General features: G+C 41.3%; 1 protein-coding gene and 1 long non-coding RNA gene across 2 annotated transcripts in view; both read right to left on the reverse strand.

Moving 5' to 3' along the window:
* LOC307254011 overlaps positions 1–12,500 on the reverse strand; it is a 268,838-nt gene that overhangs the window by 105,628 nt on the left and 150,710 nt on the right. The window lies entirely within an intron of this gene.
* The window catches only part of wdr76 (WD repeat domain 76), a gene marked incomplete at its 3' end in the record, with an annotated part of 13,731 nt that continues 1,516 nt past the window's right edge, over positions 286–12,500 (reverse strand). The window contains exons 4-14 of the mRNA XM_080044117.1: positions 11,647–11,705; positions 11,051–11,171; positions 10,156–10,251; positions 9,943–9,983; positions 8,493–8,646; positions 6,006–6,164; positions 5,344–5,459; positions 3,888–3,986; positions 2,958–3,110; positions 1,298–1,351; positions 286–547 (exon numbers count right to left, since the gene is read on the reverse strand). Coding sequence (XP_079900243.1) covers positions 286–547; positions 1,298–1,351; positions 2,958–3,110; positions 3,888–3,986; positions 5,344–5,459; positions 6,006–6,164; positions 8,493–8,646; positions 9,943–9,983; positions 10,156–10,251; positions 11,051–11,171; positions 11,647–11,705 — 1,314 coding nt within the window. The remainder of the gene's footprint in view (positions 548–1,297; positions 1,352–2,957; positions 3,111–3,887; positions 3,987–5,343; positions 5,460–6,005; positions 6,165–8,492; positions 8,647–9,942; positions 9,984–10,155; positions 10,252–11,050; positions 11,172–11,646; positions 11,706–12,500) is intronic.

Raw genomic sequence — 12,500 nt, forward strand, 5'->3', positions numbered from 1 at the left:
TCTCTCTCACACACACACAAACTGACTCTCTCTCTCTCTCACTCACGCACTGAATCTCTCTCTCTCTCACACACACACTGACACTTTCTCTCTCTCACACACACACACAATCTCTCTCTCTCTCTCTCACACACACACACACACACACACACACACAGTTTCTCTCTCACACACACACTGACACTCTCTCTCTCACTCACTCACACTCTCTTTCACTCACACACACACACACACACTGAATCTCTCTCACACACACTTACCCACTCCCCCCCACCCCCCCACCTTTTAACACCAGTCTGTAAACACATGTAGCCTTCCCGAGGCGTTTCCTCCCGCCAAAGCGTTCCTAGTTGGGTGAAACGCTACGATAGATTGCACTGTGCTCAGATTGTCTTGGTCTGTGAAGGTGTGTAGCAGCTCTCCGCTCTCGTGAAACACCTGTACCTGCCTCACTCTCGCCATGCTGCCAACCCCAAAACAGGCCTCTAGTTTGGGGTCCCACACCGCGGAGAGCTTGGACAGATAGCGCCCCGTGTGCACGTTATGTCTGGGGGGAGAAAAAAAATTAAAAAAAATGCATAAGTAAAAACTGTTAAACCTGCAGTGTGTAGAATTCTGGGTTTTATTTCCTAGCAGATTTTGTAGAAAGTAATTATAATATCCATAAGTACATTTAATTTAGTGCATAATAGCTGATTTTTTTTTTTTTATTATTTATTTTTCCCTTAGAAAGGGTCTCATATATGTCCATATTTCTGCATATTTTGGACCAAGGCCTAGTGCCGCCATCTTGAAAGTGTCATAGTTGGAATGTCATCAGGTGCATTGTTTACAATTTAGAATTGTTCTTGTCCTTGAAGGCCACTGTAGCTTCTGTTATTATTCTAAAGGGGTGGGGTTACCCAGGGAGCGTTGCATTCTAGAACTTTGTAGAACTTTCTTGATGATGTCATATTACACACTGCACCTTTAATTGACAAGCTGTTAATTAAAAAAGGTGCAGTATACTATACAGGGTAACTTACCACACATTTTTTCCAATACATTTTCCATGAAATTTAACCCACTTTCCGTATCCTTACTTTGGCCTCTTCCACAATCATATCATATCGCTGAATCATTTCTCTTGAGCAATATGTTATATTCGTCATTTAAAATCCAGGCATTTCACACCTACACAAACTCGCATACACAACATACTCAAATTGACGACAAACTTGGTATGAGACACACACACACACACACACACACACACACACACACACGCACACACACACACTGAAATAAGTGGATTTACCTGATGGATGTCAGCAGTGGAGAGTTACCAGTCATTGCAGACGTGTCATATATCCTGTTAAAAGAGTTGAGGACAGACAATGAGCTGTAACAGGATTCCTTTCAAACAAATTAATGTATATATGTGTGTGTGTGTGTGTACATTTTGAGATTAACTATATATTTAACTTAAGGTGCTACGAGGAACTTTTAAGTATTTCTGAAAAAGTCTCATTTTTCCTCTGATGATCATAAATGACATGTAACAGCAAACGAGACCATCAGTGCAAAGAATGCTATTTTTCTATAGTTTTTCTTAATGCCTTTGTCATGGGTATACGCTCACCCAGGAACAACAGCTGGCGTAGTAAAAACACTACCGCTTTAGTCCAAAGGGGGCGCTAGAATTGACAAAAGCTGAGTGTAGTTGTGTAGCTTTTTCAAATGACTGTTTGTGTTAACGAGAACACATATCTTTCAAACACTGAATCGTTTGAAAGAGAAGTATAATGTTTGGTGTGGGGGAACCTGTCTGTCTGTCTGTCTGTCTGTCTGTCTGTCTGTCGTTCTGTAAAATATAGCAAAAATGTTCAGAGGTAGTAGTGTCTAAGAAATCAGTAAAAAATAAAACTGGTAACGCTTTAAAGTAAGGGTTCATATTTGAACTGTTAGTAATCTTTTTATTGTTTACTGTTACCGAAAAAAACTGTAATAAAAGCGCTTTAGTGAGGACTCTGTTCCCTATCAATCAACTAGAAAACTAAATGAAGGTGTTTTAAAAAGGAGCTACGAGGAACTTTTAAATATTTCTGAAACAGTCTCATTTTTCCTCTGATGATCATAAATGACATGTAACAGCAAACGAGACCATCAGTGCAAAGAATGCTATTTTTATATAGTTTTTCTTAATGCCTTTGTCATGGGGTATACGCTCACCCAGGAACAACAGCTGGCGTAGTAAAAACACTACCGCTTTTGTCCTAAGGGGGCGCTAGAATTAACACAAACTGAAAGTTCCTCGGAGAACATTTAATAACATGTAGACTTTTTTTTCAGTGGTCTTCCGAGTCAGGCATTTGAATACATCAGATACAACCACGGCCTCATGACGGAGGAAGACTATCCATATAAAGGACAAGTATGACAATTTTATTTTTCTTTAAAGATTGGCTGTGTTCTAATCCCCAAAGAATGCTACTTTTATATAGTTTTTCTTAAAGGCCTACTTCACCGGTTTGAATATGAAGGTGTATTGAATTCTGAGATCCTGTGTAGTATAAATGTGCAAAAAAAAATTAAAATCGGTTCATCCTAGCCTGAGAAAAGGCAGAAAGAGTGTTTTTTTTAACCCTATATTTCTCTTCCTCGTGACATCACAGAAAGAGAAATATAGGGTTAAAAAAAACGTACTTTGTAAATATTTCTGTGATGTCACAGTAAAATACATCACAGTAATATTTACAAAGTAAGTTTTTTTTTTAACCCTATGTTTCTCTTTCTGTGATGTCACGAGAAAGAGAAATATAGGGTTAAGAAAAACACTCTTTCTGCCTTTTCTCAGGCTAGGATGAACCGATTTTAATTTTTTTCGCACATTTATACTACATAGGATCTCAGAATTCAATACACCTTCATATTCAAACCGGTGAAGTAGGCCTTTAATGCCTTTGTCATGGCTTTACCTGATGGTGTCGTCCATGCAGGTGGTCAGGACTCTGTCTCCGGTGTGAGGGGAGAAGTAAGCGCTGGAGATGCTCTTGGAATGTCCACTCAGCTCACAGACAGACGAGCTTTTACACTTCTTCAGACATCGGCTGTCGTAGATATTCACCGTCCTAGAGAAATGATTAAAGCTCCCATATTATACACTTTTCGGTTCTATTATACACCATATTATATGGTCTTAGTGGTCCCTAATACGTTCTATTATACACCATATTATATGGTCTTAGTGGTCCCTAATACGTTCTATTATACACCATATTATATGGTCTTAGTGGTCCCTAATACGTTCTATTATACACCATATTATATGGTCTTAGTGGTCCCTAATATGTTTTTCTTTAATTGTTTGCTGAAAAAAACTTTCAGATAATTTATTGTACTATGCTGATGTTCAGCTAATCTCACAATGGCCTATTTTTTAAAAACAGCTGCAGCTCCCCTCGTAAATATACAATCTTTGAGCTGCCCCCGCCCCCTGTCTGGAAGCGAAGCCAGATACGCCTCGCCCTCTGTCTGTCAGGGCCGTGGACCAATAAGAAATAGGGGTGTGGGCTGCACAGTGGAAGCTTCTGGCTTTCCAGTTTGTGAGGTCAGAAAAGGGGAAAATTCTGACTGGAGTATATTGGGGGTGAGGGGTGGGGGTTTCAGAAAGGGGGAGAGTGAGAACAGGAGAGATTGTTATTTTTTTTTATATTTTGGCAGTCTCTAGGCACACCGTGGACCCATGGATATGTTAGAACACATTTAAAAAGTGCATTTAGCATAATATGTGACCTTTAAGAAAAAAACAAGAATCATTAAGTAGCGTCTGACGTGTGAGTGAGTGGGGGGGGGGGGGGGGGGGGGGGGGGAGAGAGAGAGAGAGAGAGTGAGAGAGAGACACATACCAGCTTTCTGCCACGGCGAAGTATTGCCTCTGTAGAGGATGGACGCTGACACAACGTAAAGTCTTTGGGTCCATAGAGTGGAGGGACTCGTGGGAATTCCTACAGAGAAATACAAGTACATCATTATCACACACACACACACACACACACACACACACACACACACACACACACACACACACACACACACACACACACACACACACACACACACACACACACACACACACACACACACACACACACACACACACACACACACACACACACACACACACACACACACACACACACACACACACACACACACACACACACACACACACACACACACACACACACTTAAAGAGTGAATCATTACTGAAAAGCTAAGTCTTATTTATAAAAAAAATAAAATTACATGTTTAACCTTTATTTCTACAGGTAAATCCCATTGAGACCGGAGACTCTTTTTCAAGGGAGACCTGTTTTCCTTTCCCACACACACACATTCGCACACCGATAGCAGGCTAACTATCGACATTCACACGAGGCAAGGTGGGTGAAGTGTCTTGTCCAAAGACACAACAACCATGACACAGGAGGCAGGGCGGGGGGGACATAAAACCTGACATAAAACCTTGCACTTTTCAACTATTCTCATTCACATGTCTGCTTTTACACTAGTACAAATCAAACGTCCAAAATGTTACATTAAAGCTGGGGTATATGATTTCTGATTGGTCAAAGTTAACATGAGCTGTACACTTTGACCAATCAGAGCGAGGCTCCGATTCTCTGTTCTTATTGGCTGTTGGGACTGTCCATTCACTTTGGCACGACTTTGTTGGTGTAGCGTGTCAGGGAGGGACCATAGGGGAGGGACCAAAGAGAACAAGTGGAGCGGTTGAGGTATTTGGATTCGAATCTCTATCCCAACTGCTATTTTCTCCCCAAATCCTCCACCCCAGCTTTAAGGGGTACATTTCAAATGAATATTAACCAAGCCCCAACCTCAGCGATTTTTACCAGCATCCAATAAGGAAGTGACCACAACTGTACTAACCAGAAGTGCCACTAGGAGGGTGGAAGCAGAAGACAGCCATCTCTCATTGACTCACTTGTTAAACAGGCTGTTTTCAAAGTCTTATTAAACCTATTTACAGCCTGGTCCACAAAACCATTTTAGTCTGTATGTTTAGGTCATATCTCCATGACAACACTGAGGGGGGTGAATTTTTTTGGACCACGCTAGTTTTTATTTTATCGGAGGTTAAAATGTATTGGCGCGATCTCTTGAGTGACAGCTCTCCGCCCGTTGTCCCTCACTTTGCCTCGGAGGTATACGTCAGCTATCTCCCTCCCCCCTCACAGAATGGCGACGTGCACAAAGCAGGATTATTGGATGCCGTGTGAATAACTGAGGTCAGCCCGGATGCTACATCCATATTATTTACTATCTATGGTATTAGCTCACCCCGGGGTCCGTCTGTCCACTATGGCCACTTCTCCATCCCAGTTCCCCACTAGCAGAGTGGAACAGTCATGTGACAGGAAGTCAAATGTTTTCAGGCCGTCGGAAATGTCATAAACCTGGAAGGATACACACAGACAGACTGACATCAGCTGGTGTGTGTGTGTGTGTGTGTGTGTGTGTGTGTGTGTGTGTGTGTGTGTGTGTGTGTGTGTGTGTGTGTGTGTGTGTGTAGTACTTTGCATTTTGAGGAAATGAGATGCTTTGGTTATATTTGATTTTTTAAATTTTTGGTAAAAAAAAGGTAATCATTTCTACACACAGTACCTTTAAAACTTGAGATTACAGTCAGGCATTTACCTACAAACTTCTACAGTATAACAAAAAATAGCAAAAGTAGCAATCTTACATGTTATAATTATCTTTATATTATATTATATCTTGGTTTGTGTCCTTGTGTGATGGTGCAGATGTTTGTTTGTGTGTCTTGTGGAAAAAATAAATAAATAAATAATCTCACATCAAACACAGCCTCGTCGTCAATATAAATAAGTAGCAATAGTAGTAATAGACTAGACTAGAGGGAGATGATACACATGATAAAACGAGTATTCGAAATCCTGTAAAATGGTATTCGGGCTAGCCCTAAATAGTAGTATTCTCACATCTTCAAACAGAGCCTTGTTTAGGTCCATACAGCGCAGCGATCCGTCGTAGGAGAGAGAGAGCAGCTGGTGTGAACAGGCCGGGGAGAAAGACAGGCAGCAAACTGGACGAGAGTGAGGCTGGAACAGGAGCACCCCATCATCTCCACAGGCCCCGCCCTGGAGGGAGACAAGGCAAGGCAACTTTATTTATATAGCACAATTCAAACACAAGGCCATTCAAAGTGCTTTACAGGGGCAAGCAGGGCTGTAAACTAACTTTTTGGCTCACCTGCCAAGGGGACCGGTAGATGAAAGAATCTACCGGCCAAGTACATTTTTTACCGGCCAAATAATAAATTGCCTCTTTTTGTTGCATATATACATCTGTTTCAGTACTTTTCATTGAGATAACAGTATTATATAGCAGTACATGCTTAGAAAAGAGGCCAAAGTAATATTTAGAAATACATTTTAATATTATATTAATTTAGTTTCATTCATTTCATTTCAAACATTGCACATTTAAAACTTTAACAGTGCAAAACTGTGACAAAGGAAACACTCATTTAGGGCTGCAACTAACGATTATTTTAATAATCGATTAATCGGCCGATTATTTTTTCGATGAATCGGATTAAAAAAAACAGTGCAGACTGCAGTGTCAAAACACCAGGTTATTGCTCCAATGTCCCGGAACAATTAAAAGTAATATTAAATGATAAAAAATGAATAATAAACCTAACTGGGATAACACAAAAAAAACATACAATGTATGATATACATTTATACAGTATATAAGGGATGTCCATGGTAAACCAGTCGACCGATAAGATTTTTAACCGGTAAATACTAACGGTTAAAAAAAATAAATCATCTTAATTTCTCTCAGGTGACAGGAGATCATTCATTTTTATGGATAGTGATACCATTTGAGACTCCTTAACGATCCAAGTCTTTATTGATATCACTATTGATACTTTTCTATTATTTTGTTGAAATAGAACTTGTATTATTGCTTTAATTGCTGATATGATCATAGCTCAAGATAGGACATTAAACAGGTCATAATTCCATCTTTACTATCTATTTTATATTGGTGGGAAAATCGCCAAAATCTAAAAAATTTTTTTTTTTGTGTTGCATTTGAACACATCAATCATATTACTGAGCCGGCCTGAACACATCACAGTTGACATGTTTGCTACTTTTTTTAAGCTAACTAGCTCTATATCCTTCCGATTTTAACATGGATTTAAAAACTGGATTACTATTTTTAACTGACGGGACTTTCTACACCGTTCGGTTGTATGATTACTGCCGCTGCTTTGAATGTCTGTTGATGTGCCGATGCCGACTCTCCGAGCCCGTCTGCACACAGTCTGCAGCAGCAGCAGCTGACAGAGTTTGTTTGGACTAGACGGATACTGAGTTGAAGGAGTTTTTTTAACCCAAATACAGCAAAGGTACAACACTTTTATATAGGCCTACAATCCAGTGTTAGATATGACCAAAATACAAGCTGTGGCCGCTCACACTACAGCTTTCCCGCACCGCTTCACGTGAAGGCTCGCTGTGGGTGTGCATGAACCTGTCGGCGGCTGGATGTAAACAGTGCCGCGCCTGCAAGTGATTTATGAATCGCGCGACTCAACGAATCGATGACCAAATTCGTTGCCAACGCTTTTACTAATCGATTTTATCGATTCGTTGTTGCAGCCCTACACTCATTACTTATCATCAGAACTAAAAATGGGACCAATCCGATCCAGTATCTATTTAGAGCTCCATTGCTGCGCTCGAACTGCTTTTGCTGCGCCAAAACTTTTAAAGAGCGGCGTTCTTCTTATACATTCTGTGGCAGTGACGCGCACGCTACGTTTCGTCGGGGGAGCTACTTCAGTGTGACACACAACAAATCACCAGTTTAGCTTGACGTTTGCTACCGTCATAATTTATCAGTTTACTGCTACTACAATGTTTTGTTCTATCATGCATAATTTATCGCAAGAGCACGACCATCGGCCCCAGTGGCATGTATCCCTCCAAAATTAAGTCGCCAGGGGAATATTTTGGTCGCATTTGGCGAGTGGCGACCGCTAGTTTACAGCCCTGGGGGCAAGATTAGAATACATAAAACACATTAGAAGACATTTAAAAGCGAATGAAAAGAAGTAAAACATTTAAATAAAATAAAAATTGCAGGTTAAAATAGAAACAGAAAAGTCTTCAGACTCGATTTAAAAGAACTGAGAGTTGCAGCAGACACACAACAACAACTAAGAAAAAAAAGCAGAGAGAGAGAGAGTGAGTGAGTGAGTGAGTGAGTGAGTGAGTGAGTGAGTGAGTGAGTGAGTGAGTGAGTGAGTGAGTGAGTGAGTGAGTGAGTGAGTGAGTGAGTGAGTGAGTGAGTGAGTGAGTGAGCGAGCGAGCGAGCGAGCGAGCGAGCGAGCGAGTGAGTGAGCGAGCGAGCAACAGTCTATGGTGTGTGTGCATATCAATACGTACCATGTTCCACAGCCCGACCCTGCCCAGTTTGTCTCCTGTGGCCATAAAGAGGCTGCTGGTGCTGGGGTGGAAGGCCACAGAGAAGGTCCTGTCATACACCACCTTAGCAACCTGGTCTGCAGTTATCCTCATGCTCTTTAGGGCTGCGCGGTAGCTAGGGAGAGACATCCAGACAATAATTATAACACTTTACAATTAGGGTACATTGTACATTTTCTAAGGGAATGGTCCCTATTAGAACTATACCTGAAATAAGAATGGTCTAGAGTAACAGGGGTATTAGATTGAAAAGTGACTTTAGAAGCACATGACATATTTAAACTGGCCCTGCAACTGCTAGTTTTATTTGACTTATTTTACTCTTTTATTTATATCTGTTTTTTTCTTTTGGTCTATATGTCTTGTATCACTGAGTTCAATGTATTGTCTCACAAAAAAAAACCCACAAAAAAACAAAACCAATAAGTGTACATTAAAGGTGCAGTGTGTAATGTGACATCATCAAGAAAGTTCTACAAAGTTCTAGAATGCAACGCTCCCTGGGTAACCCCAACCCTTTCAAATAATAACAGAAGCTACAGTGGCCTTCAAGGACAAGAACAATTCTAAATTTTAAACAATGCACCTGATGACATTCCAACTATGACACTTTCAAGATGGCGGCACTAGGCCTTGGTCCAAAATATGCAGAAATATGGACATATATGAGACCCTTTCTAAAGCCCCTATCTCACTGGGCTGCGACAGTGTGCGACAAGTTGGAGACACAAAATTGCGACAAAATATGCAAATTAGCGACAATTTTCACTTGCAGTCTCACTGAGTTGGTTCCTCACGACACGTTTGCGAATGTCCTGCCCAACACTTGCCAGGAGGTCGCTTTTATGTCTCGCGAACGTCTGGCGAGCGTCCACGACCGTCTCATTTTTGTCTCAAATCAGTCGCAATTTAGTTTCATATGTCGCCAACCCCTCGCAAAGTTGTCTCACATTGCTCGCACTTTCTGACTCGCGGAAACTAAATTGAGAAGGGTTTGCGACGCGTTGGAGACACCTGCGACCACTCTGAGACTGTTTTGAGACAGATTTGTCGCACACTTTTTTTGAACATGTTCAAAATTCATGCGACAGGACTGCGCGGCTCTGCGACTCATGCGAGGAAATTGAGACCTCCGCGAACGTTTGGAGACAGTTTAGAGACTCGTTTGCGAATGAAGTCTCCAACTTGTCGCAAACAGTCGCAGCCCAGTGAGATAGGGGCTTAAGGGAAAAATTAATTATTAAAAAAAAAAAATTCAGATATTATGCACTAAATTAAATGTACTTATGGATATTATAATTACTTTCTACAAAATCTGCTAGGAAATAAAACCCAAAATTCTACACACTGCAGGTTTAATTCACAGTTAGTCAATGCTATTATCGGTTAGTTCCAAAACTAAGAATCTTACTCTTTCAGATCAAGCGCCGTCTTTCTGTCTTGGGTTGACTCCTATGAAAGAAAAAAGAAAATGTCAAGCATTCTCCAGAATCACTGACTTCACCTTTTCAATACAAATCATTATTCTTGCTCGCGTGTGTGTTTGTGTGTGTTCGTGTATGTGTGACAAACTTTCCTAGATCAATAAATAAAAGCATTTCAAAATAAAAGAGTTCTGTCTCACCTCAGAGCAGAGCTGTTGAAGTTGTGAAGACAGAGTGAATCCTTCCTCCATGTTGATCGCTTCCATGGGCAGAGGACCAGCAGCTTTCTTCACAAACTTAAAGGAGAAGGAAATTATATATTTTTTTTTGTTAAGATAAGTGTTAAATCGCTCTTTATTCATACAGTGATCACTTACATAATGTGCACATTTCATAAAGCCGATCTCTCAGTCAGCTGCTTTGCATGTAATCGGCAAATAAACTTTTCGGGGATCCCGAAATTGATATCCAATCACAAGAGAGAACGCTACAAACCAACACCCATCTCACTCCATGGTCTCACTGCCGGTGCACGCCAGAGCGACAGATGGGTGAATGTTTATGCGCCTACAATGGCGGAGCAGGTACATTTTTTTGATGGTTTTTAATCATGTTTTATCACACTTATGGATCTGAGATGATGCTAGATAAATCGCTGCTTGAAGACCGCAGTGCATTAATGTGGTGACGTAGGGACGAGCGAGGGGACCGCTAACTGCAGTAACTGACGGGAAGTTAGCTAAAAGAACCATTCCACTGACAGCACCTTTAAGTCACTCTTATTAAAGCTGGGGTATGTGATTTCTGATTGGTCAAAATTAACATGAGCGGTACACTTTGACCAATCAGAGCGAGGCTCCGATTCTTAAAAAAAAAAAAAAAAAAAAAAAAAGAAAAAACAGATTCTCTGTTCTTATTGGCTGTTGGGACTGTCCATTCACTTTGGCACCGACGTTGTTGGTGTAGAGCGTGTCAGGGAGGGACCAAAGAGAACAAGTGGAGCGGTTGAGGTATTTGGATTCGAATCTCTATCCCAACTGCTATTTTCTCCCCAAATCCTCCACCCCAGCTTCAATGCTTCCCATACGTATCTACCTGTGGCTGTGTGTATGTCGGTTTCTCTTTGGGCAGCGTCAGTGTTTCTGCCTCTTTGTGCTGCAGACGGAGAGACTTACGAGAGGGAAGCAAATCCTTTACAACAGGCTCCCTCTGCAGCCTGCAAGAGATATTGAGAACTGATTAACACACACACACACACACACACACACACACACACACTAGCCTACAAGAGACATTAAGAACTGTTTACAGAGGCTAGGCTATTTATATTATGGAACACACACACACACACATAGCCTACAGACCGGAGACCCCCCCCTTTTTTTTTTTTTAAAGATTATTTTTTTGGCATTTTCAAGCTTTATAAGACAGTACAGAGTTGACTAAAGAGTAGTGAAAGGTAGGGGATCTTGAGGAGATATTCACTGATTTTGACACACACACACACACACACACACACGCACACGCACACACACACACACACACACACACACACACACACACACACACACACACACACACACACACACACACACACACACACACACACACACACACACACACACACACACACACACACACACACACACACACACACACACACACACACACACACACACACACACGCGCACCTCTTGAGACCCTTCTGAGATGCTTTTTTCCGTGACAACTCTTTCAACTCTTCAGATGCCTTTGGACAAGAAAAACATTCGATTAAAAGGAATACTTCACTTGTGTGTCATGTGTGGCACAGATGAAAGGGCCTAGGTTAAATATGCCTTGTGTTTCGCTGTGTGTGTGTGTGAGAGTGAGTGAGTGTCAGGTTTGTTTATAAGCACATTTTACTATCTACCTACCTATCTATCTACCTACCCATCTATCTATCTACCTATCTATCCTCCCTTTACTTACGTCGACAATGCACAGCAGGCACGGATATTTGTTTGTCCGTCTGTTTTTGTGTGTGTGCGCGCATGTCATGTTTGTATATAAGTACATTTACTATCTATCTATCTGTCTGTCCGTCTGTCTGTCCATCCGTCTGTCCATCTATTCATTCCATCACACACACACACACACACACACACACACACACACACACACACACACACACACACACACACACACACACACACACACACACACACACACACACACACACACACACACACACACACACACACACACACACACACACACACACACACACACACACACACACACACACACACACACACACACACACACACACACACACACACACACACACACACACACACACGTCAAGAATAGATTATGTTTATTATTCATAAAGATATTGCACCAGTTCCTTCAGTCTTTGTTTTGTACGTAATAAATGCAGAAACACATGCGTACAGAAAGTGGTATCTTACAGTGAGACCACATCGGAGTCTGTCTGTCTGTCTGTCTGTCTGTCTGTCTGTCTGTCTGTCTGTCTGTCTGTCTGTCTGTCTGTCTGTCTGTC

Source organism: Ammodytes marinus, assembly GCF_949987685.1.
Source record: "Ammodytes marinus genome assembly, chromosome: 1".
In the NCBI taxonomy this organism is placed as follows: Eukaryota; Metazoa; Chordata; class Actinopteri; order Uranoscopiformes; family Ammodytidae; genus Ammodytes; species Ammodytes marinus.